Source organism: Xenopus laevis, chromosome 2S (genome assembly GCF_017654675.1).
Source record: "Xenopus laevis strain J_2021 chromosome 2S, Xenopus_laevis_v10.1, whole genome shotgun sequence".
Taxonomy (NCBI): Eukaryota; Metazoa; Chordata; class Amphibia; order Anura; family Pipidae; genus Xenopus; species Xenopus laevis.
Genome location: NC_054374.1, coordinates 159,603,470 through 159,630,196, shown reverse-complemented (window position 1 = coordinate 159,630,196; position 26,727 = coordinate 159,603,470). Strand labels below are relative to the sequence as shown.

The 26,727-nt window shown below is 40.1% G+C and overlaps 1 protein-coding gene across 2 annotated transcripts in view; it reads left to right on the top strand.

Annotated features, from left to right (window-relative positions):
• tmem135.S (transmembrane protein 135 S homeolog) overlaps window positions 1-26,082 on the top strand; it is a 235,215-nt gene extending 209,133 nt beyond the window's left edge. The window contains exons 7-15 of one of the 2 annotated variants that reach the window (XM_018250369.2): window positions 9,788-9,829; window positions 10,474-10,605; window positions 13,201-13,270; window positions 17,499-17,666; window positions 19,267-19,330; window positions 19,547-19,623; window positions 22,030-22,128; window positions 22,672-22,739; window positions 25,437-26,082. In XM_018250369.2, coding sequence (XP_018105858.1) covers window positions 9,788-9,829; window positions 10,474-10,605; window positions 13,201-13,270; window positions 17,499-17,666; window positions 19,267-19,330; window positions 19,547-19,623; window positions 22,030-22,128; window positions 22,672-22,739; window positions 25,437-25,569 — 853 coding nt within the window. In that variant the 3' untranslated portion in view covers window positions 25,570-26,082. The remainder of the gene's footprint in view (window positions 1-9,787; window positions 9,830-10,473; window positions 10,606-13,200; window positions 13,271-17,498; window positions 17,667-19,266; window positions 19,331-19,546; window positions 19,624-22,029; window positions 22,129-22,671; window positions 22,740-25,436) is intronic. The other variant, XM_018250370.2, reaches the window with a different exon arrangement.
• Window positions 26,083-26,727: the final 645 nt, after the last annotated feature.

The following is a 26,727-nucleotide window of genomic DNA, read 5'->3' as shown; positions in this document are numbered from 1 at the left end:
AAATGAACGCCAACATGGTCGCTAATGTTCGCAGGTGTCTTTGAATTTTTTTTTTTCCAACGATTACATTCCCTCAATAGAATTTTGTGACCTGCGCACACCGCTTTTAAAAATGTTTAACATGTGCCCACAAAATAATTTTTCTTCCCCCTGAGAAGGAATTAAAGGGACACGATCAAAAACTATAAAAACAAAAACAAATGAAGACCAATTGAAAAGTTGCTTAGAATTAGCCATTCTATGACATACTAAAAGTTATTGTGACGGTGAACCACCCCTTTAAAAAGAAGGGACTGACCAAACAGTAATAGTTAGTAGTGATGGGCGATTTTCTCCCGTTTTTTGCGAAACGACAAAAATGTAGCGAAAAATTAGTGAAACTCGAAAATTGACGTGCATCCAAAAAAATTTTTGACGCTGGCGAATTTTGGTGGGAGTTTTGCGAATTTTTGCAGCGAAACGTGGATATTCGTTGCAAATTTGCGCCCGGCAAATTTATTCGCCCATCACTAATAATTAGTTACTGTTATGGTGTCGCTTATATTATATTATGTCTGAACTCAGCTCCTGGCCCCCACTTAATGGCTTTTGTAAGAGTTTTGTAAGAGCTTGGTGTGACATCACTTCCTGCCTGAGTCTCTCCCTGCTCACTCATAGCTCTGGGCTCAGTTTACATCAGGGAGGGGGGGAGGGAGAGAGAGGAACAAACTGAGCATGCTCAAGTCCAAGCCCTGGAGGTTTAAGCTGAAAACAGGAAGTCTGATACAGAAGCCCATGAGTACACAATAGAAGGAAAGAAATGTGCTGTTTCTTTTGACAGAGGACTCAGAGCAGCATTACTTTGAGGGTGTATTGGTGTATTTATATAGAGCTTAATTATTTTTAGCCTTTAAAGGGATACTGTCATGGAAAAACATGTTTTTTTCAAAACACATCAGTTAATGTGTTGAGTGAAACGTGATTTTGATACGCTGTATAACTGTATATGGTCTGCATTGACAAATAAAGTATATTGTATTGTAATAGTGCTACTCCAGCAGAATTCTGCACTGAAATCCAATTCTCAAAAGAGCAAATAGATTTTTTATATATTCAATTTTGAAATCTGACATGGGGCTAGATAAATTGTCAGTTTCCCAGCTGCCCCCAGTCATGTGACTTGTGCCTTGATACTGTATATCCAAAAAAATTATGAACGCTGGTGAATTTTGGTGGGAGTTTTGCGAATTTTTGCAGCGAAACGTGGATATTCGTTGCAAATTTGCGCCCGGCAAATTTATTCGCCCATCACAAATAATTAGTTACTGTTATGGTGTCGCTTATATTATATTATGTCTGAACTCAGCTCCTGGCCCCCACTTAATGGCTTTTATAAGAGTTATCAGTGTCAAGAGGCATTTCTCCATGTTGGGCCGGTACTGAGGGCACTAAATGCCCATTCTTAATACTCCAACACCTTCTAGGGTAAAGTCTGACATTGTGCACTAAAACATTTTCATGGTCATGGAACGTTTAACGCCTGACTCATTTCGCTTGAAGTGATTCATCAGCCATAACCGGCGGTGCCAATCTGCAGACAAGGGCCCGAGTCAGACATCAGGGAGGGGGTTGATTTATAGAGCTCGTGAGAGACATAAGGCATTAGCAGCTCAATATCACTTGTGTCCAAACACATTGACAATTGCCACACCACTGCTAACTTCCCTGCATTAATGATAAATGGAGTCCGGGGTTTATATTTAGACTTTACTGCTGGGACACTATCCAGAAAAGTGTCAGAAATCAGGAGCCTCCAGTCTGCGAGACTTCCAGACTATTTTATTCCTTTCTCAAACGTTGAGATAGTTGTATCACCTCGTCTCGGGGGATTTTATGTGACCAGACTCCCAGAAAGCCACTGGCACATTCATTAGCTGCTGCCTTTGAGGCACCCACTCCGCTGAAAGGACACCCCTCACTCCTGTGCCTTATAAACAACCCGGCATATTTAGACATACAGAAAAAGTGTTATAGGAAAGGAATTCTCTAGTGTTTAACGTTTGAATACTGTATAATGTCTAAGCCAGAATATACCCCTGAACAAATAGAAGGAAGGTGCCTTTAAAGGAAAAGGAGAAGCTACTGAAGCAGTTTATTGCCAATAGATTAGCCACAATAGTTCAAGTTATAACACTATATTTATTCTGCAGAATGCTTTACCATACCTGAGTAAAAAGCTCTAGAAGCTCTCTGTTTGTTTAGGATAGCAGCTGCCATATTAGCTTGGTGTGACATCACTTCCTGCCTGAGTCTCTCCCTGCTCACTCATAGCTCTGGGCTCAGATTACAACAGGGAGGGTAGGGAGAGGGAGAGAGGAGCAAACTGAGCATGCTCAAGTCCAAGCCCTGGAGGTTTAAGCTGAAAACAGGAAGTCTGATACAGAAGCCCATGAGTACACAATAGAAGGAAAGAAATGTGGTGTTTATTTTGACAGAGGACTCAGAGCAACATTACTTTGAGGGTGTATTGGTGTATTTATATAGAGCTTAATTATTTTTAGCCTTTAAAGGGATACTGTCATGGAAAAACATGTTTTTTTCAAAACACATCAGTTAATGTGTAGAGTGAAACGTGATTTTGATAGGCTGTATAACTGTATATGGTCTGTATTGACAAATAAAGTATATTGTATTGTATTGTATTGTAATTGTGCTGCTCCAGCAGACTTCTGCACTGAAATCCAATTCTCAAAAGAGCAAATAGATTTTTTATATATTCAATTTTGAAATCTGACATGGGGCTAGACATATTGTCCCAGCTGCCCCCTAGTCATGTGACTTGCGCCTGCATTTTACAATGGAACTACTTTCTGGCAGGCTATTTCTCCTACTTAATGTAACTGAATGTGTCTCAGTGGGACTTGGCTTTTACTATTGACTGTTGTTCTTAGATCTACCAGGCAGCTGTTTCTTAGATCTACCAGGCAGCTGTTATCTTGTGTTAAGGGGCTGCTATCTGGTTCTTCCCATTGTTCTGTTGTTAGGCTGCTGGGGGGGGTGATATAACTCCAACTTGCAGTTCAGCAGTAAACAGTGACTGAAGTTTATCAGAGCACAAGTCACATGACTGGGGGCACCTGGGAAACTGACAATATGTCTAGCCCCATGTCAGATTTCAAGATTAAATATAAAAAAAATCTTTTTGCTCTTTTGAAAAATGGATTTCAGTGTAGAATTCAGCTGGAGCAGCACTATTAACTATTTAAAAAAACTATTAACTATTAAAAAAAATCCCCAAATTCTAGCACCTTTCTTAGCACCACTCTGTCTTTTTACATGGCTCCTGGGTTGTACAGGAGAATACTCAGCACATAATGTAGGATCCCAGCCAGTCTCCATTGGTGGACAACTAGTGACTTGGCAGACCTGATTGGGAACTGCACTATTCATTTCCCTAAAGTTGGTTCCTCTGCGGTTGAAATGTCCATGCCAAGGGAATGCCTGACACTTGTGATTTGTGGGGTGCTCTCTAGCAAGTCATTCTAATCTATAAACTAGGGAATATTCCAGGGGTTGCTAAATACCATCTTCTCATCCCTTCTGAATACAGAGCTGCTCAACACAAGAAGTGGTGTATTCAGAGCTAGTGACGGGCGAATTTGTCCCGTTTCGCCACGAATTTCGTCAAAGTTGATGCCGGTGCCCATTACAGTCAATGGGCGTACAAATTTTTTTGACGCAGGCGGATTTTCACCAGCGAATTTTCACATAAAATGTATTCGCCGGTGGTGAAACGGGCAAATTTGGCGAATAAATTCACCCATCACTATTCAGAGCCAGACGCAGCTCTTTGTGTCCAATTTTTCTGCTGTGCCCCTTAAATGTAGCCAATAATTTACATACACATATATATTAAATCACCAGTTTGTATATTTACATAGCCAGAGCAGAGAGTAGAAACAAACTTATTCCCATAAATCCTGTCGACAAAGTCGTTTAATTAAGTTCCTTGCCCACGCGGACACGCCATTAAATCATTATCAAAGATACATTTGCGGGAAAGCAAGAAATCCGGCAGCACCTGATGAATAGGACCCTCATAAGTTCCAGATTAGTTGAGTTTCAGCAATAAAACAAAACCGGCTATTGTATAATAAGTATATATATATATATATATATATATATATATATATATATATATATATATATAAACATACTTTCAGCAGCTTGAAGTAATTACATGGTAAACACACGGCCGGGGCCAAGGAATTTATTGAGCTTATGGAATTGATTACAATACACAAACCTCAAGTGTTGCAAACGGTTTGGGAAATGAGCAAGTTCAGGGGCACGTGACTACTTTATGGGGCACCTCTATATCAAATAGGGCCCAAATCTCTGACCCCTGCCACTGATGGGAGCCTTTGACAAGAGCTGAAAGAGGAGGTGAGACAAGGATAAAGTGCTATTGACATCGTTGTGCCCTGTCCCTGACTCTTAGTCTGGTCTCAACATTCCGGTTGGTCTGCATTTTAGTAATTTTGTGTTTTTTCATATCTGATGTCAGAACTACTGGGTGGTTGCTAAGTAAAAATAATCTCTAGCCACCATATACTGAAAGAGAAAAATAAAATTCTGACACTGCTGCAATTAAAAAGAACACCAAAGATTGCCAAAGATTATTACTGTACAAATCCTACTAAAAATGAAGCTAAACTACCCCTAATTCATAGAGTGCATAGACATAGTACAGTATACCCTCAGAAGAGAAGTTATTGTATAATAATGATCAAGTGTGTTCATTATCTGTATCACCTCTCTGCCTCCTTCCCTCTCCTCAATTTCCCCACCTCTTCACTCCTTCATCAGTCTGTGTGCCCATTCCACCTCCTCTCCACTCCATCCACAATCTCTTTGCCCATCCCACCTTCTCTGCTCTACTTTCCCAGTCTCTGTGCCCAGTCCAGCTCCATCCCCAATAACTCTGCCAACTACACCTCCTGCCCTCTCTGTCCCCAATCTCACTACATCTCCTTGGGGTCCTTTAGTCTCTGGGCCCACGCTGCTTCCTTTCTTCTCATTCCTCTGTGTTTACCTGCTTCCCCAATCTCTGTGCTGACTCCTCCTCCTTCCCTTTTCATCCCCATTCTCAGTGTCCTCTCCATCTCCTCTACACTCCTTCCCCAATCTCTGTACCTACTCCACCTCCTTCCCCAATCTCTGTGCCCACTGCATGTCCACCCTAAGCCTTCCCCGATGTCTCTGCCCACTCTGTTTCTGTGTCCACTTCACATTCTTCCCCCACTTTCAGCCTGTCTAGATGTCCACTAAACCTCCTTCCAAAATTTCTGTGCCCACTCTACCATCTCACCTTTCTATCCTAGTCTTTTTACCATGCCCACGTTCTCTGCTTTACTCTCCCAGTCTTTGTGCCCACTCCACCCCCTCCCATGATTTCTGTGCCATCTCCTGCCCTTTCTCTCTATAATCTCTATGTACACTCCACCTTTCCTTCATCAGTCTCTGTGCCCACTCCACATCTTTCCCCTGTCTCTGTGCACTCTACACTTATTTCTCCAATTTAGATGCCAACTCCACCTCCTACCTTTTCTGTCACCAATCTCTCTGCTCTCACCACCTACTTCTCTATGTCCTTCCTCAGTCTCTGTGCCTACTCCTCTTCTTTTGTTCTTCTTTCTCAATCTCTGTGCCCACTCCACCTCTTCAGCTTCACCAAGCTGTGTCCATTCTGCCTACTCCAAATTCCTTTCCCAATCTCTGTACCCACTCTTCCCCAATCTCTGTACCACCTCCACCCATTTTTATTCCCAATCTTGCCAATCTCTGGGCCCACTAAATGAACTCCCTGCTCTGTTTCTGTATCCACTCCACCTTCTTCTTTCTTATTCCACAGTCTCTGTCAGCTTCACCTCCTCCGACTCCTTCACCAAACTCTGTGCCCACTCCACCTCCGACCACATTCATGCCTCTGTGCCATGTCCTCCTTGTTGTCTCTGCCTACTCCCCACTCCCTCCCACCTCTAAGCCCTCTCCACTTGCTCCCCAATCTTCCTCAATTGTGGTGTCCATTCAACAATGGGAAATTCTCCTGTTCACCCAATGAGCATTTTTTTGCAATGTAAAAGTCTAGAGGCAATGCAGAGTTCACAGTAATTTCAGTACATCTGTTATAACACTAATATTGTCAGTTCTCAGTTTCTGTTGTGCTCAGATATTACAGTTTCCAGAGAGATTAACGTGCCGTCCCACCCCAGTCCATAGACTTCATTACTCCAAACTCCAAGCCATGTGCCAAGATCCACTCACCATAGACCTGATTAATGACTAACAATGACTGAGCTCTTCTCCTTGGAGACTGTTACAAGCGGCCTTACTCATTCAGGCAACTATACCATATTAATCTTCAGTCTTGTTCCCTGAAACTCAATGCTCCATGTGTGTTAAATTGTTTACATCGTAACCTGACTTGTTGGTACGTTTAACTAACATACAAAAATAACGAATGTGCCACGGTGCACAGTTTGTCATGTTCCACATAATCTCCAAGGCTAATTAACAGCGGGTTCATTTTTATCATACGTTTAGGTGTCAAAATCATTCTAATGAAATCCGTATGTTTCTATGCTTATTCTATAGAGTTTGGAGGCATCTGGCCTGGCAGAGCTGCTTAGAAAGCGATGCATTTGGAATTGGTAAAGGTGGCCATAAGCATTGCTTCAAGACATCCCATAACCAAATAAAATCACCTGAGCTCTGACGTGGCTTCTAATATCATTTATCCTATTCAGGAGGGCAGGGTTGTATTATCCTAGACTTAGTTAAGAGGGATCTTCTGTATAAGCATGAATAGGAAGAGGTGCATCTCCACCCAGGTATAGACATGTCCTGTGATGGGACACCCCCAAGTGAATGCTCCTAAAACTGCACCGGCCTGGGGTTCTTCCAGCGAGCACAATGGAGCGCTCCTCTTTCGACATCTACTTTCTTCAAATTTCCCGGGGCAGACACATGCGCAGTAGAACTAAATAGCCGCATTTTAAGTTAAAGATCAGTTTTTGGCTCTACTGAGCATGCGCACCAACGAGAAAAAAGAAGAAGCCGGAAGAGGTATGGGATTCATTATCCAGAAATCTCTGAATTACACTCCCATGGACTCCATTTTATCCAAATAATCCAAGTTTTCGGGGAGATTAGTCGCCCACCGACAAATATGCTCTTCTCACAAGTTATAAAAAGCCATTGGTGGTCAGGGCCTCCTTATAATTTAAAAAAAAAATAATTGTCACCCAGGGTCCCACATAAAAGTTTTTAAAAAAACATTGGTGGTCAGGGCCTCCCTACAAATTTAGGGACTTGGTGGCAGGGGCCTATAGAGTATTAAAATACTACATTGGTGGCCAGGGGTTTAAAAAATAAAACAGACATTGGTGTTCATTAGAATTGAACTCGTGGCCTCAGGACTTCAACTTCGTCTATTTTCGTGGCTTCGGGTCTTTTCGCCGCTTCGAGACTTTGGCTTTTCGGCGGTTCGGGACTTCGCAAGAGGCTGCACGGCTTCGGCACTGTGAAGGGGAGCCGGATCTTTTGAAAAGTGCAGCACAGGCCCCCCTTAAGGTCTGGGCCCGGTACAGGAGTACCCCCTCTGCCCCCCTGATAGTGGCGTTGGGGCTTATACATAAGTAAATATGTAATACTGTCCCCAGCCTTGGCTGGTATTTTACTGGGCCGGTGAAATACTGGCCAGGTGGCGACCCTAATACATAGTAACATATTGTGTCACATAGTAAGTCAGGTTGAAAAAAAGACACACGTCCATCAAGTTCAAGCTTATGTCTATATATAACCTGCCTAACTGGCAGTTCGTTGCATCGCTAATTATTATACACATCTATACATGATACCAGTATTACCGTTATCCTTATATCACGGTCGCCATTTAAAGCAAGTGCAAGAAGCCAGTGCTCCATCAACTCCTTGAGTGCCCTAGGAACTAATAATGATCGTTCCTGAGAAAGCGAGAGCGAGGGATTTGGAACGTGACATACTTTATGCAATCTGGGCTGGAAGCCGGCCTACCCATACTTTCAGGTCATTCTTTGGAAACCAGAGATTGTGAAAATAGCGAAAGAATTGTGTTTATTGCACTTCTGGGCACGTCAGAAATCTGAGCAGTGTGGGACTATAAGCAGAAGCCGTCTGACCCACCACTGGTGGAAATAAGTAAAAATAAACATTCTCCTTATCCTGAAATACTGCTCTTCCCACTAAATGAAAATGCAATTACAATGCTGGTATTGCCGATATTAGGCTATTACTATGGTGAATGGGGACCTCTGCTGGTGTTATACTGTATTGCAACAACCTGCACAGCAATTCATGTGTGTAATATATATATATATATATATATATATATATATATATATATATATATATATATATATATATATATACAGTATATGATATAATATTGAGTGTAATATATTTTTAGTTCTTGAAGATATTATATATATATATATATATATATATATATATATATATATATATATATATATATATATATATATATACAGTATATGATATAATATTGAGTGTAATATATTTTTAGTTCTTGAAGATATTGAAGATATTGGACCAAGAACAAATGAATACATTTCTAAACTTGTAGCCAAACAGAGCATTTATTTTTTTAGTTGGTCTCAGTGACCCCCCATTTGAAAGCTGGAAAGAGTCAGAAGAACAAATTAATAATGAAGACCAATTGAAAAGTTGCTTATACTTGGCCATTCTATAACATACTAGAAATTAACTTAAAGGTGAACCGCCCCTTTAACTTCAATATTAGAAAAACAATCATACATTGTGATGGAACATAAACAACCCCATGAATAAATACAGTATCCCTTATAATACATGAGTGATATTCAGAGTTCCCTGTATAACTCAGCCTGCAGCCTTGTGTCTTTATATGGTCACAGAACAACCCCTCAGTGACTTCTAATATCCTTATCATTTACAGTAGGGGGTACATTATCCCTTATAATACATGAGTGATACTCAGTGTTCCCTGTATAACTCAGCCTGCAGCCTTGTGCCTTTATATGGTCACAGAACAACCCCTCAGTGACTTCTAATATCCTTATCATTTACAGTAGGGGGTACATTATCCCTTATAATACATGAGTGATACTCAAGTTTCCTGTATAACTCAGCCTGCAGCCTTGTGCCTTTATATGGTCACAGAACAACCCCTCAGTGACTTCTAATATCCTTATCATTTACAGTAGGGGGTACATAATCCCTTATAATACACAAAAGCCATGAATATCTTGTAAATTATATCCTTATAAACGGTGAGTTCTGATGTCATCAGTTATAAACGGTGAGTTCTGATGTCATTTTTGTCACATGACTCACTGAAACTTGTGTATTATAATAAATAAAGTACCCCCAGTTGTAAAATATGAGGATATTAGAAGTTACCTCGGAGTTCCATGACCTGTATAAAAACACTCGGCCTTCGGCCTCGTGTTTTTATATGGTCATGAAACTCCTCGGTTACTTATAATATCCTTATATTTTACAAGAGGGGGTACTTTATTCACTATATAATACATGAGTGATACTCAGAGTTCCCTGTATAACTCAGCCTGCAGCCTCGTGCCTTTATATGGCCACAGAGCTCCTGTACTATGTTTATATATTGAATAAGAGAAGACATCATTCTTTCTATAATAAACCGTTTGGCCATTTCATCACAGATGACTGATGACGTTTGTTTCTTTTGCAGGTGCAGGGATGGCCTAAAAGGATTTGCCTTTTCAGCTCTTAAGTAAGTAAATGAGAGATTGGACACCCCACTAAATGTTTTTCAAACTTCAATAGTCACAGCTGATGACATACAGAGGGAGTTGTAATTTAACCGTTGGACGGCTGCAAGTTGCATATCACTAAAGATGAGACTTTACATATGCTTAAAGGAACAGTAACACAATAAATGAAACTGGTTTAATGGAATGACAATATAATGTACTGTTGCCCTGCACTGGTAAAACTGGGGTATTTGCTTCAGAAACTCTACTATAGTTTATATAAACAAGCTGCTGTGTAGCCATGGGGGCAGCCATTCAAGCACAGGATACACAGTAGATAACGGATGCATTCTGATGAATCCCATTGTATACTACAGAGCTAATCTGTTATCTGCTGTGTATCCTGTGCCTTTTCTCCTTTTTCAGCTTTTAATGTCTGCCCCCATGGCTACACAGCAGCTTGTTTATATAAACTATAGTAGAGTTTCTGAAGCAAAAACACCATTTTTACCATATTTTCATTACTTTAAAACATTTTCATTTTTTGGTGTTACTGTTCCTTTAAGAAAGATGACATTCCTGTAATTCGGATCTATCTGGATAACAGGGTTTTGTAGATTAACCTATACTTGCTGTAGGCCATTTACTACCTTATACTGCGTAGGTTCATTGTGGGAAAGGAAGAAATCCCAGCACTTGCCTTATTGCCGGAGAACACGTTTCCTCATGCAGAGCAGCAGAGCCAAGAGCACAGAGGGGTCTCCAGGAGCAGCCTCAAGAAGCTCATGGATACAATGTAAGTTGCGGCCATCTTTTCATTGACTTTAGATGGGCAGTTTCCAGTCATTCACTCTGCTTGGGATGTTTCCTATCTGTCGCATGAATCCAAGTTTCTGCAGTGAGGGAGATACTTTATTCCATCCATTAGTAGATTTCATCTAACAAGGGTCAGCGACCTACAATTTCCAGTCTCCCACAGGTTCCAAGAGCGACTATAGTTATATATTAGAAAATAGCAGAGATGCTATTTCTGTGTAAAAAGCATTGGTTTTAGTCACTGTTTATGGTTTTGGTTTAAAGGTCTCCCCACAGCAAGTCGGCACAACCCCAATATCTCACCCCTAGGGTGAGCCCACCTATCCACTGTTTTTAGGTCCCTTGTGGGGGGGGGGAACTCTCACTATAGAAATCTTTCTTTAGTGCTTCCCAAACTGAAGCAGTGGTGGAGGACACAGCCTGAATGACAGTTTGGGCAAGATTTGGGCCATATGCCTATTCTAGATACCCCAAAAAGCCTAGTTTGGAGGTAAGGTCTTACTTTTCATATTAAACTACTATATGAACCCTAAGTGAACAATTTATTTATGTATTAGTAGGCAGGCACCAATGGGACAACTTTTGGGATGCCCATTTCATTACCAAACTGCTGTTGTGCCTATTTAGGACTGGTGTCCCTACAAACCCTTTTCATGGCGTCGGGTGGGGGGTTGCCAAATTTTGATCCATTTACCCCTAGCCAATTATGTTTTTTGTATCTTGAGGTGAAAAATATTAAGCCCCATCTCTAGCTATGACTTATTCCATGGCCAGCCCTGTATTTCCCTTTACACCGTCAGTGTCTTCTTCCAAATATGATTCCGTTTCTAAATATTTTGCTCGAAACCCTTAACAGCCCCTGTGACACTTGACACTCTCTACTAATGGGGTTTTTTTTTCTCATTATTCCCTGTCAGTATCTGGCTGCCAGTGTCGGAGCCAAGGATTTGATGGGTTTTTACTTAGTAAAAGTGACAGCTTGTAGTCTGTTTAGACATTCGAGATGAAAGCTCAGGCGATAGAAAAGAACGAGAGAACCAGACATGTGCAACACATTTTCCATACAAATTGGAAACATTCTTTTAAAAAAAAGTGGGAAGAGTTTTAAGGCCATAATCCAGATATTATAGATGTAGAATCCTCAGGCGCTCTGTAGATATTGAGAGTTTTACTTCATCTTTGGTCTCCACACATATGTCCATGTTGAGTAGACAAACTCTATGGGTTTACATCCCCTTTAATATATGAGATTCTGTATTATATAAAACAGAAAACCCCACACCCCAAGCATTGATTCTATATCTGCCTTTAAAAATCATGATGATGTCATCATAGGCAGGACACTCATTGAGTTGTAGTGATAAACATGTCTAAGGGGTTGATTTACTAAAATTCGAATATGTTTATTTAAGAAAAAAAAAATCTTGAAAGTTCATTTGGGAGAATTCATGGGTGGCCTATTTTCAAAATTCAAGCTTGTATTATTTTCTGGATTTTCTTTTAAATTATATTGGCAATGCCCCTATAAATCTAAAAACTATTTTTAGTTAGTGCAGTTGCTGCGTTTTGACTATCCATTAATGATTGTCCCTTCGAGGCCCAAGACTTCTTAGCCTTCACATCAATTTATCCAGGCTACATTGTGGTACTGTCACAAATCGGCACCCAAAATCCAGAACCAATGCTAGGCTCCCTGGTCTCGGCTCTTGCTTCCGCCTTTAACAGCCGCCTTTCACCTCGGGAGGAGCCCTCGGCTAATTGGATGCCGCCAGGTCTTATTAAGAGAGGAGCCAAGCGAAGGATTCTGGACGAGGAGAGGGACACGAACGTTAGCAAACTCTTTTTGGACAAAAAGTCACGATACAAGGAGTAGATAGAAAACGTAGTCAAACCAGGCCAGGTCGGTGCAGGCAGAATTCAGGCGAAGTCAAGGCAAGGGTCAAAACCATGATATCAATCAGAAGAGTCAGACGGCATGGGTCAGAATATGGATTTCAGAATAGTCGGTTACCAGGCAGGAGTCAGGATCACAGAAGTCAGAATAATCAGGCAGGCTGGGGTCAAAACAGGAAACAGATACAGATAATAAACAGGAATAACACCCAGGAACTCTCAGAGATGAACCTAACAACGGGCAATGAAAATCACACAAAGTCCCCTTTAAATATTTGAATTTGGCGAAATGCGCCTATAAAAAGAGGACACGCCGACGCATTACACGAATAGGAGCAGCGTGGCGGTGTCCCCTCTGAGGGTGCGGCGGGCGTCCCTGCCGACCCCCATGAACGCCTAGACCACCAGGGTGAGTTGTTACAGGTACCATATCCAGACACATCTCTACCTGTTGATCTTCAAGTTACTATGGGATCGGCTTAGTCAATCCTACAACCAAAACTTTTCAAGATGATTTATTTTGGTGAATCTTCTGCCTCTGTTGTAGGACCCTTTCTCCTTACGCCTTAATTTAATATTTGAATGTTCAAATTTGGGTTTGTTTATGAAAGGGACTATTTCTCCCTGTTTATTCTAGAGCCACCATAAATGCATTATTAACTAAGAGTGACTTTGTGTTTAGATGCAAACATGGACCAAGACACAGATGTTGCAAACATTATGAAGACAACTGCATCTCCTACTGCATTAAGGTGAGCCGGGGTTATCCAACCAACACAAGGAGGAAACCAGTTAAATGGTAACAAAATGTCCGGGGAGCCATGCCAGATACGGAAAATGTGTTGCTTTGAAAGCCTGTGTTTGAGTAATTGGTCTAAGCTTTCATGTTGTCTCAAGGTTCTCAAGCCAACAATCTGCTGTGAGCATGAGAATATTGTGGACAGTAATTGAGATTAGGCATTTAATCAATCACGTTTATTAGCAATAGAAATAACACAAGTGAACTCTTGAACTTACTTTTTGCCTGTATTTGGTGAAAAAAAAAACAATTGCTGCTTATTATTTGTTTTTTTCTATATGCTACAAATATTTTCTGTTGACCTCGGAAGGGATTTTTTTTCCCTACCAGCCTGCCAAGTCTTCATTGATTATGGTGTTATGTGTAGTGTGTGTCTAGTCACAATCTGTCAGTGGTAGATGAAGTTCTGCACATCTGATTTATACTGTATGTTGACAAAGAAAGGCCCAATTATTTTGTATATAAGAGAAGAGCCAATCTGGCCAGTTTGAGGCCTTTAATGGGCCTATTTTCTTGGTTGGTCATCTTCTGTGCACCAAGATTGCTGCTGGTATGTCTTTTGGTGGCTGCATTTTATATTGTTTTAATAATGGCTGCACTTGAGATGGACACTCAGAAGAAAAGTCTAGCTGAGCATGTATGGAGTCATCATTATACTTTAGTGTTATCAATTCATGGGACAAGCAAATTACTACTAAATGGCAGTTGAGGTTTATGTTGTTAAACAGCACATATGCTAACATAATCATTTAATATGAGGCTGTTCATTTAGCTTGAATGAACTGGGGCTGAAGCCGTTGGGATTTAACCCAAGGAGCCAACAAGAACATAGGCAAGATAATGTTAAGAATGCCAGAGAGAGAGAGCAACTGATCAATTTTAGGTTATTGATTGGGATCTTGACAAGGTGTTTATGGAGTTTACCTAGAAATATAATGCGAAGGATCTTAATCTAACAACTCAAGTTGATCAGTTTAATAACAAAATAGTCCCACTGTGGCATTCACCAACCACATATCCAGACACCCTATGTTAGTTGTCTCCATCACATTTTTCATTAAGGATATGTAGAGCTCAAGGCAAAAGTAAAGCATGAACAAAATGGCACACGTAGCAGTCCCAGGAGGCCCATGGGTGGGTAACAAAATCACACCCCACTGATTTCAACATTAATCAACTGGAATTGTGGGTGCACACATCAGTGATTGCTTGGAAAAGGCAGTTGTCATAACTCCTCAAGGCAAGGGGTAAATGTGTGTGGAGGTTGTGTAGATATCCATCTTTTACCTGGGTGCAAAAGATCTTTGGCCTTACTATGTTGGTTACTTCCCTTTTGGGACAGACCTTAAGGCTTAGAAAACATGGTGGACCGGGCATCAGGCCTTTAATAAAGAGAATAAAGATTGCCTAAGCAAAGTATCCAATGCTATAAATGAGGGTAGAAGTGACAGGTAGGTTCCTTGTAGGTGCCAAGGTCCTATGTAGACACCAGTATATCCTTTAGTTAAGGTTGTCATAGGCAGGAGGAGAGATTTATGTATGACTGGACCTATCTGTGTGCTAATTAGGTAAAGACCACTTTAGGGTCATCTACAAAGTGCAGAGCAGGGTGCAAAGCACAGAAAACCTGAATGTGCCCCATGTAAATGGCGCTGCATCGATTTCATGGAACAGTTAGGTGGCCCCACCTTCCCGTCCCATATCTTGCATGTCCTTCAGATGCACACATTAGTACAGAGATATCATGTGCGCATTAAATTATAGGGCAGAAACTAAGAAGCCACCGAAGCAGCAGATGACATTGTTCCCTGAGAGGTGGCTGTTTCTTTGTTTGAATAAGCTGACGAGCCCATACACAAATGCTATTAAAGTACATTGCGGTGGATTCCAGCTCCGAACCTGTGAAAGAGATTTCGTGCAGAGATAGATTTGGCAGAGAATGAGATATTTTTATACATTTGCTGTAATCTCCCATGACACGGAGTGTCGGGATGTTGAGTAACATGACATGAAGCTCATGCAAAACAAATCCCAAGAAGGATATTTTCTTTTCTTGGCTAAAGGCCTAAAATTTGATAGCTCCCAGTTCGTTCCATGTGTAGAGACTGACAATGCAAAAACCACTCTAGAATATTGGCTGTGTTCAGTTTTTAAAGTGAAAGGTTCGTGATTATTACGACTGAGCATGTTATAGTAAAAATCATCCTTCGTTTGCCTGTGTTTCAATAGGAGGACTTGTTTCCTTTCATTCCATTGGTTTCGGATCAAACTGACCCATTATTTGGGGTCAATTATATGCCGACCTTCTGTGTGCAGCCCCAGTGCAACACTAGAGGATGAGAGGTAGCCTGATGAAGGGTATTACTGATGTTTCTATTCTTCTTCATACATCCCTAAAGTTGGCCTAGTTCTGCCTCAACTGAAGTTTAATTCCATCACCTGATCTCGTTTGTAGATTATTTAGGATTTTAAGGCTCATTAACAGTTGCTGGAAAAGCTGTCTCCACTTTGTATCATAGAAGAAAAAGGACCGGAGAGCCTTTCAATGTAGTCTTTAGTCGTTTATTGAAGCACCATGCTTTAATAAACGACTATAGACCACATTGAAAGGATTTCCGGTCCTTTTTCTCAACTGAAGTTCATAGGGTCCTATGCAGAGGTCCCCCTCTTCAACCACACTATCGAGACTTCTGTGACTATTATTGAAAGGCAGGGGCATCAAGCTGGATTTTGAGCTACTTCGGGCCTTTAGCTCCCTGAAGATGATTGCTGAACAGAGGCACATACACTGAAAGTCAATCTGGTTCCAGCTTTGAGTGTGTAGCTCCTGGTCAGGGCTGACGCTAAGGATGAGAATAATGACATAGTATGAGAATGGTATGGCCAGACATGGTGGTCTCCAACACTGCTATGCAGCTCCACCTTTGGACACCAGGTATAGGGGAGCAGGAACATTTTAGGCAGACTCAATGATGTGGTTGGGCGTGGGGGCAGTCTTTCCAGAGGCCCTAGACTTTAGCATTCACTTGACATCTCTTACTGTAATGGGAAAAACATGTTTTTTTTTTTTCAAAATGCATCAGCTAATAGTGCTGCTCCAGCAGACTTCTGCACTGAAATCCATTTTTCAAAAGATTTTTTTTATATTTAACTTTGAAATCTGACATATTGTCAGTTTCCCAGGTGCCCCCAGTCATGTGACTTGTGCTCTGATAAACTTCAGCCACTCTTTACTGCTGTACTGCAAGTTGGAGTGATATCGCCCCCTCCCCCCGCCAGCAGCCTAACAACAACACTGGGAAGGTAACTAGATAGCAGCTCCTTAAGACAAGATAAAAGCTGCCTGGTAGATCTAAGAACAACACTCAATAGTAAAATCCAGGTCCCACTGAGACACATTCAGTTACATTGAGTAGGAGAAACAACAGCCTGTCCGAAAGCAGTTCCATCCTAAAGTGCTGGCTCTTTCTGAAAGCACATGACCAGGCAAAATGACCTGAGATGCACCTACACACCAATATTACAACTAAAAAATACACTTGCTGGTTCAGGAAGGAAATTTTATATTGTAGAGTGAATTATTTGCTGTGTAAATAGTGTAATTTAGTAATAAAAACTACACCATAAAAATCATGACAGTGCAAGGCTCCATAGAGCTTATGTAACTACAATGGAATTAGCTTGTATCTGCCAATCCTATAGATGCTTCCTCAATGGGCCCCTTAGCACTGCCATACTTATTCAGGTGGAATTGTTAAATGAGCCCTGTATAATTAATTATACACTGAGCATTCTAAAATGATTAGCAACACACATATGTCTTCCTATATGATGGGCTCTCCCCATGTTTAAGAATATGAACAGTATATTTATTTACCATGAAATCGCCCACAGGGAATGGTTAGTTTGGTCTTTCATGGTATCTCCCAGGCAACAGATGATGGTAGAAAATAGAATTAGGCAGCTCCTATCTAAAGTGTTGAACATTTCAACCTACAATTATATATGAACAGTCGAATTTCCGTACAGATGAACAGAATTTATTGATGCATTGGGAACGCGGAGTGGCTGCCAGATGTTTTACGTTAGGGTTGTCCCGCCTGTATGTGAACTTACTGAATCCATAGTATGTAGGAAAAAAATAGTATTTCATGAATTAAAGAGACCTTTCTTGCATCCAGGGCTTTATACGAATGTTTAGCATTGGTTATCTGATCCAGTGCTGCCTTCGCATCCCGTCCACCTTCCGACACCTGTTTACAAAACCTTCCCGCTTGCTGTCCCTGTTCTACAATAAGGAGAACTTCCAGCTGGGGGCTTTCCTCGGATCTTTCGTCAGTATTTATAAGGTAAGGACAGCTGGGAAACCAGAATATTTGTATTTAATTCACATTAATGTCAGGGGCCTGTCGGCTCCCAGTGGGAGAAGTCCAGACCAAGGAGGAAGCTTAGTGTTAAAGTCCAAATTCGTGGTATCCAAAGGGGTCAGGCGTAAGCGTAGTCAACTTTAGGCAAGTGTTCAATAAGGCAGGCAGCAAAAATTAGAATCAGGGTCAAGCAAAGGGTCAGGGAGCCGGGAACCAAGAATTCAGGAATTTAGGAAACCCAGGAACACGATTCAGCAATTCCTATAATCGGGCATCGAACCTGTGACCTGGAACGTCCTGGCGCATGACGTTATCATTCCAGCATCGGTGTCATGGGCACCGCCATTTTGGGAAGACTTCGCCGGAGGCGGGATCGGCAACGGGCGCTCCTGACAATTAATAACACCATCAGACATTCTTTTACATTAAAGTGTAATAGCGTCTTCTTCACTTTAATCCAAAACTGGCGTTCATTACTAGATAATTATGGGGTTATGACATTAGATAGAAGCTGGATCCAGTCTGAACTGTGGCCAGAGTTTATTTGGTCAATAGGCCCATTTAAGGTTCAAATGAGAATTCCCTGACACAGATACATTGCTGCTTGGAGATAGTATTGTATTCCTAGACTGATTCTTCTTTGCTTTTCATGTTTTCTCAGTTAGCAAACTCCCTCAGTACTTCTTTAAAGTAGAACTAAACCCTAAAATGAATATGGTTAAAAATGACATATTTCCTATAGTGAACTTATTGCACGAGGCTAAAGTTTTAGCTTGTCAGTAGCAGCAATGATCCAGGACTTCAAACTTGTCACAGGGGGTCACCATCTTGGAAAGTGTCTGTGACACTCACATGCTCAGTGGGCTCTGATTGGCTGTTGAGAAGCTAAGCTTAGGGCTCGTCACTAATTATCCAGCAGAAAATGAGCTTCCCTGGCTGTAATATAAGCTGATGTTACAGGTTTGCTGATTATTAAATTCTGATGCTAATTGCACTGGTTTCTGTGCTGCCATGTAGTAATTATCTGTATTATTACTAATTAGCCTTATATTGTGACATTTCTATTCTATGTGTACTGTATATTGTGAGTGGGTCCCTAAGCTCAGTAAGTGACAGCAGCACAGAGCATGTGCAGTGAATCAGCAGAAAAGAAGATGGGGAGCTACTGGGGCATCTTTGGAGACACAGATCTTTACTGCTAAAGGGCTGTGGTTGCCTTGGGCTGGTACAGAAGCACAAAACATCATGTACAACATTTCTAACCTACTTAGGATTTAGTTCTCCTTTAATACCATCCAATGGCCATACCCCCAGAATCATTAGGCCATACACCTTTCTGTCCCACTGTTATAGCATTATAATGATAAAGAAGTGGCCAGATAGCATAAGAACAATGCATAATCTGCAAGAAGTGCCACCATATAGAAGATATGCAGGAATAACTTTATATTCATCTATTATATTTCCATTTATCACACATAAGGGTCAGAAATCCAGTATTTAAGTTTCCAAAAATGTTCCCTATCTCAATCCATACAGTATATATCACACAATATCACTAACTCTTCATCCGTTCATCCAGGGTACCAGCTGCTTCTTGCGTTGGGTTCGTAACTTGGATGATGAGCTTCATGCACTTGTAGCAGGTGAGTCCGAAATCATAAAATCAACCGGCACTTACTGTCAGTCTCAAACACGTGGGGAATTCACATGGAGTAAGGCCAGGGCTTCCCTCCCCTGATGCTACACAAAAAGAAATGTATTTTCTTAGCATTTGTTAAGCTCACTTGTTTTACTAACCTTATCATTAAAGTTACAAAATATTTTATCTTGTACAACTGCAATTCCTTTTGTATCTTTAGGATTTCTGGCTGGAATATCCATGATGTTTTACAAAAGCACCAGCATTTCCATGTACCTAGCGTCCAAACTGGTAGAGGTAAGTGTTCCAAGTCATTTGCTTATGTAAATTATAATGGCCAAATTGACAAAAGAAAAAAGCTCACTCAGTATCAGTAAAGTTGCAGTTTTCTGCAAGAACAAGATTCACATCCTATGTCTATATATCCATAGGGCTGCACATGTCTATATATATCCATAGGGCTGCACATGTCTATATATATCCATAGGGCTGCACATGTCTATATATATCCATAGGGCTGCACATGTCTATATATATCCATAGGGCTGCACATGTCTATATATCCATAGGGCTGCACATGTCTATATATATCCATAGGGCTGCACATGTCTATATATATCCATAGGGCTGCACATGTCTATATATATCCATAGGGCTGCACATGTCTATATATATCCATAGGGCTGCACATGTCTATATATATCCATAGGGCTGCACATGTCTATATATCCATAGGGCTGCACATGTCTATATATATCCATAGGGCCTGCACATGTCTATATACATCCATAGGGCTGCACATGTCTATATATCCATAGGGCTGCACATGTCTATATATATCCATAGGGCTGCACATGTCTATATATATCCATAGGGCTGCACATGTCTATATATCCATAGGGCTGCACATGTCTATATATATCCATAGGGCTGCACGTGTCTATATATATCCATAGGGCTGCACATGTCTATATATCCATAGGGCTGCACGTGTCTATATATCCATAGGGCTGCACGTGTCTATATATATCCATAGGGCTGCACATGTCTATATATATCCATTGGGCTGCACATGTCTATATATATATCCATAGGGCTGCACATGTATATATATCCATAGGGCTGCACTTCTATATATATATATCCATTGGGCTGCACATGTCTATATATCCATAGGGCTGCACACGTCTATATATATCCATAGGGCTGCACATGTCTATATATATATATCCATTGGGCTGCACATATCTATATATATCCATAGGGCTGCACTTCTATATATATATATATATATATATATATATATATATATATATATATATATATATATATATATATATATATATATATATATATATATATATATATATATATATATATATATATATATATATATATATATATATATATATATATATATATATATATATAGTAACCAACAAAAGGATCCGCACTCTCTGTTTTATTGTTCAATGCGAGACTGACGTTTCGGCCTCCTCTGAAGCCTTTCTCAAAGTGTCTAATGGTTCGTAAAGCTGCCATAAATACAAAATTTGGCGGGAAGCTAGACAAATTAGAGCTAACGTGGTGACCTCATCTCTCAAAACGTAACTGCCATTTAAATATCTCACTCATTACTTATAAGTCCAACTGAACATATACAGCACATATATAAATAGCATATATCTAGATAGCATCTTATAAATAATCTCAACATTAATATAATACAAACATTCACTGATAAAAACATGGTGTTGTGCAACTGTATCTCTCTACATATGTTACTATAGCATCTTTTTTCTCAGCATAGCATTAAGTTATGTTACAAAAAATGTTGTGAAATGTTGCAAACAACAACCTTAAGTTGAGTAAAGTTGTCAGGTCTGTTCAGAGACTACTTTCATCGTTCGTATTGTTAACTTAATCAAGTATAAAAACTTCAGCTCAGTTAGCTGTTTAGTGAATCTGTGGTAATTGACTTCATTGAATTCACGGCTGTGAGCCCAACCTCTGCAGGGAAAGAAACTTTTACCAGTAGTGTCACAGTATATCCTGTGATATCAATATCCCACTTTGTATATGGCCCTTTAATTTAAGTTTAGATGACATTCTCGCTATAGGGACATGTAAGCTAAGTCAATCACAAATATATACACATAGGAACCTTAAATATATGTGTATCACGTGTTTTGTGTAATAAACGAAAGAAACACCCTACTAAAAATACTCATGCTCTGATATACTCATATTGTATGTGTCCCATATAAAACTAATAGTGTATATCGACAAATGTGCCTATTAGAATACTTAAGTGAAACATGCCATATTGATAATTAAAAGCACCTTTGTGAGTGAAATTGTTAACCCAGTACGTATAAACAAGGTGTTCGATGCATAAAAATGACACAAAACCTCCAAAAAGGTCTAAAATATCACAAGTGGGGAATATACCAAGTAAAAAAATATAAAAAATATAAAAAAAATATAAAAAATAAAAATAAAAAAAAAGTTTATTGCAAAGAATCTCCTGCCTGTGACAAAATCTCGGTGTTTGGAATTCATTTTAATCAGAGTCTATACACAGTTTCAATTCTAAAACTATTTCCAGGTAAAATGACAAGAATTGCAGATTTCCTTTTATGTGTTTTCAGCGGTTCTTTGACATGTCGACTCTTTCTGATTCCGTTTGTCCTCTTTCTGCAGACAATGTACTTCAAAGGCATCGAGGCAGGAAAATGTCCTTATTTCCCACATGCGGATAGTGTTATCTACGCAGTCTCTACGGCAGTTTGTTTCCATGCGGTAAGTAGCTTCTAGGCATGCTCTATAGCTTTTTCTCTTTTTCAAGTATGGCCAACAGTCTCCAACATCTCCCAACTGCTGGTTGGATTTCCCTGGTCAGAAAAGTGTATAAACAGTCATATCTGCTCAAAAGCTAAGATTGTGGTTGGGTCAGTAAGACGGGCCAAATTTCCAGTCCGTCCAATATGAGGGAAGGGCAAAATGTCGGGATCACACAGACATACATTTTTTAATATTTGAATTATTTAATTAAAATAAAATCTATGGGAGATGGCCTTTCCATAATTTGCAGCTTTCTGGATAACGGGTTTCCGAATAATGGATCCCATACCTGTACATAGATATATATGTAGAAAATCAGCACAGCAAAAAGTTCACTGAGCAGCACCATTTAAACTACTACACATTTACCACAAACATATTGGTGTTCCCCTATATCATGAGCTGAATGGGCTCTGCCTCATGTTTGCTGCTTTCCTTATTAGTCAAATCTGAAATGTACGAAAGATAAAAGAGCTGCTTTTCCCTCCTCCTTAAAAACAGGCTGTTATGGAAGTCCAGAATTTGAGACCATCCTACTGGAAATTTCTTCTGAGGTTGACGAAGGGCAGGTATGAAGCTTCTTTTGCTCTCTTATTCTTATGGTTTTGATGAAAGTCCTGTCTGGTTTATCTGTCTGTCCTTTAGAAATATATGGAGCAAACGTGCCATGAATCCCGTCAGATCGCGGCCACATCTGTTCATTGATGCGATCCCGCGATCCGACCGCCCATATTGCCTCCACCCTGATCCGATCGTTGGGTCCTAGGGCCTCCTCAACGTGGGCATATCGGGGAGTGATCCACTCGCCAAACGAGCCGATCTCCCTGTGTATGGCCACCTTAAAGGGCACCAATCATGACCAAAATCATTTCCTAAGTAAATCCACTATGTGAAAGTTCAAGAAATCCGATTTTTAAAACAGTTAGAATTGTTTGTATAATGTAAATGATCAGCTCACTATTCCTTCTGCAAGATCTCCCCTATCTCCCCTGCAGTTCTAGCTGAGGCAGCCATCTTGGATTTCACTGGCTCCTCCTACCTATATCTTCCCAGCCAACTGTAGCTCTGAAATCTCGCACATGCTCAGTTGAAATTCCTTGTTGCTTATCAACCCTTCTAAGCTATTTTCAAATCAGCCAAACCTGTGTGTTAGCTGCTGTTCAGTAGTGCTGCCACCTGCTGGAAGTTACTGTGTGTCCTTCATTTGCATAATGACTTTACCAGCAGGGGACAAGATAGGGAAATCTCCTGATACTTCTAGTGGAGGAGTTTACTAAAACAAGGCATTCTGGGTAGAATACTCAAAGCAGTGTTACAATCTGAGCATGCTCCTGAAATTTGCATATTAGAGTCTCTGTTATAGTCACAGTATGGCCTCCCTCAGTGAAAGAACCCATTTGACAAAGTAAGGGATTTTTTTTAAAAACTGCAGTTTTTTCAAAAAACTATATATGTAGTTTGATTAAACGTGTTTAGCTTGTACTGGTCAGATTGTTAATATGTGTTTGATTTTGGCTGTGATAGGTGCCCTTTAAGAGAGAGTGTTGGAGATGGAGAAACCAAACCAGTTAAACTTGATCAGGTTTAAATCAGGAAAACTTAAATTACATTGTTCCATTCATTTTTAATGAGTGTATAAACCTTTTCTAAATCTGAAAAAATGTTGCAAATATAGAAGTTCAACGTTTTAGATGCTGAGTTTTTGAGAGTTTTCCATTGATAAAGGTCATAGTAACATAGTAAGTTAGGCTCAAAATAGACACACGCCCATCGAATTCAACCTTTTAGTTCTGTACATAACCTGCCTAACTGCCAGTTGATCCAGAGGAAGGCAAAAAAAAAAACATTTGAAGCCTCTTTAATTTGCCTCAGAGGGGGAAAAATTCCTTTTCAAGATGCAATGGGACCAGTCCCTGGATGAACTTGTACTATGAGCTTCTCCCATATCCCTGTATTCCCTCATTTGCTAAACACCATCCAACCCCTTCTTATACCTATCTAATGTATCAGCCTGTACCACTGATTCAGGGAGACAATTCCACATCTTCACAGCTCTCACTGTAACAAACCCCTTCCCAATATTTAGGCGGAACCTCTTTTCTTCTAATCGGAATGGGTGACCTTGTGTCAGCTGGAAAGACCTACTGGTAAATAAAGCATTAGAGAGATTATTATACGATCCCCTTATATATTTATACATAGTTATCATTTCTCCCCTTAAGCGCCTCTTCTCCAGAGTGAACATCCCCAATTTGGCCAGTCTTTCCTCATAGCTAAGATTTTCCCTTTACCAGCTTAGTTGCCCTTCTCTGTACCCTCTCTAATACAATAATGTTTGAATAATGTTCCTCTGGATCAGCGAAAAGTTTGGAAGGATATAATTGAAAAAAAAAAATAAGAATCTGATATATTTTTTAAGAATGTAACTACCACAAAATTTAAAGGGATACTGTCACTGTTTTTTCCAAAACACATCAGTTAACAGTGCTGCTCCAGCAGAATTCTGCACTGAAATCCATTTCTCAAAAGAGCAAACAGATTTTTTTATATTCAATTTTGAAATCTGACATGGGGCTATACATTTTGTCAGTTTCCCAGCTGCCCCAGTCATGTGACTTGTGCCTGCACTTTAGGATGGAATTACTTTCTGGCAGACTGTTGTTTCTCCTACTCAATGTAACTGAATCAGTCTCAGTGGGACTTGGCTTTTACTATTAAGTGCTGTTCTTAGATCTACCAGGCAGCTGTTATCTTGTGTTAGGGAGCTGCTATCTCGTTACCATCCCATTGTTCTTTTGTTAGGCTGCTAGGGGGGAGGGGGTGATATCAGTCCAACTTGCAGTACAGCAGTAAAGAGTGACTGAAGTTTATCAGAGCACAAGTCACATGACTGGAGGCAGTTGGGAAACTGACAATATGTCTAGCCCCATGTCAGATTTCAAAATTGAATATAAAAAAATCAGTTTGCTCTTTTGAGAAATGGATTTCAGTGCAGAATTCTGCTGGAGCAGCACTATTAACTGATGCGTTTTGAAAAAAAACGGTTTCCCATGACAGTATACCTTAAAGGAAATTACATTTTCAGGCTTTCATTGCTTTAGGTGCAATCAAGTTATGGAGCTTTAGTCCAAAGGAACTGCCATTGAGTAGTGGTTAATTGGTGGGTTTCAAAAATGGGTTGGAAGTCTCCTTGTGGTGAACCTTCTCTGTCTGAATTAGAAGTGAACTTTTCTCAAACTGCATTCTTTTTTTCCTTTCATTATTAGGTTTTCACTGATGAACAGGAAAGTCTTGGATGTTTTTGACTCTGAAGCATCTAAAACCTTCAACAATTATGTCCCTAAGTTGGATCCAAGATTCTGCATTGTAAATCCAGAGCTGCCTCTTGACTTATCCTGAGATCTGTTCATATGAAGCCTCCTGGTCGTCGAGACAAATAAATGAAGAAGCTCCAGGGCTTCTCTCCAGTATTAATTAATTTGCCCCAACCAATCCAAACATGGCTTAATTCTTGCTGAACCTCATCCCATCAGTAGATTTATAGAATTGGATAAACAGTAGAGACGGTGATGACAAGGTCGACGTCACTCAGAAACACTGACCATTGTGAATGTTTCTGTGTGTTGGTGTCTTGATCGCCAGTTAATGAAATACTCTAATTTAGCAGAGTAATTTATGACGTAGACTGAAGATTGTATTGGTAATTGAACTAAAAGCGATGATAACCTCTACAAATGTCTTAATTTGCCTCTCTGTAAAAGGGGAGCATGTGAGCAACATCCAGCTCTCTGTACAACCACAACATTGAATCCTGGTTATAATTCGGTTCCAAGTACCATCAGTTATAGACATGGAGCACATTTTTGGAATTTCACTTTTTGGATTATGTAATCAAATTAAAATGTGAAAGAATATTGGTGAGTTCTGCTTCAGTATAGAAGTATTTACACTTTGGGACTGTAATGGGATATTTCCAAAAACGCCTAGTCAGTAATGCTTAAAGGTTTACCAATCTGCTTATCGGTTATTGAACTGTTTTGTTTACAATGTGAAAGATCAATCCCTCCGTATATTGACCTGTAAAAGCAAATTCAGCCATAAAATCTGCCTTTGGGAAGCTGATCATGGACAGTTATAGCTACTGGTTCAGACTTAGAGGAAGATTTATAAAGGGTCGAATAGTAAATTCGAATTATCGAGTTTCAAAATTAGCACATTCGAATTTTAATCTCCCCATTCTAATGTAAACTCAAATGTGAGACATCTCGACCATGGAAACAGTCCTAATTCGACTACCCGTCACCTAAAACCTGCCGAGTTCATGTACAAGTCAATGGCAGAGGCACGTTGAGACATTTGGAGATGTTAATAGCCTTCCTGACGTTCGAAAAGAAAAATTTGATTCGTACGAATTGAATACGATGCAAATTTTCGGGTCGGAACCATTCGATCGAATATTAGACATTCACATTTTTTCTTAAATAACCTCCCAGTCAAATTGTGAGTATATTCGGATTTAAAAGATTCACATGAATTTGAAATTCGACCTTTTATAAA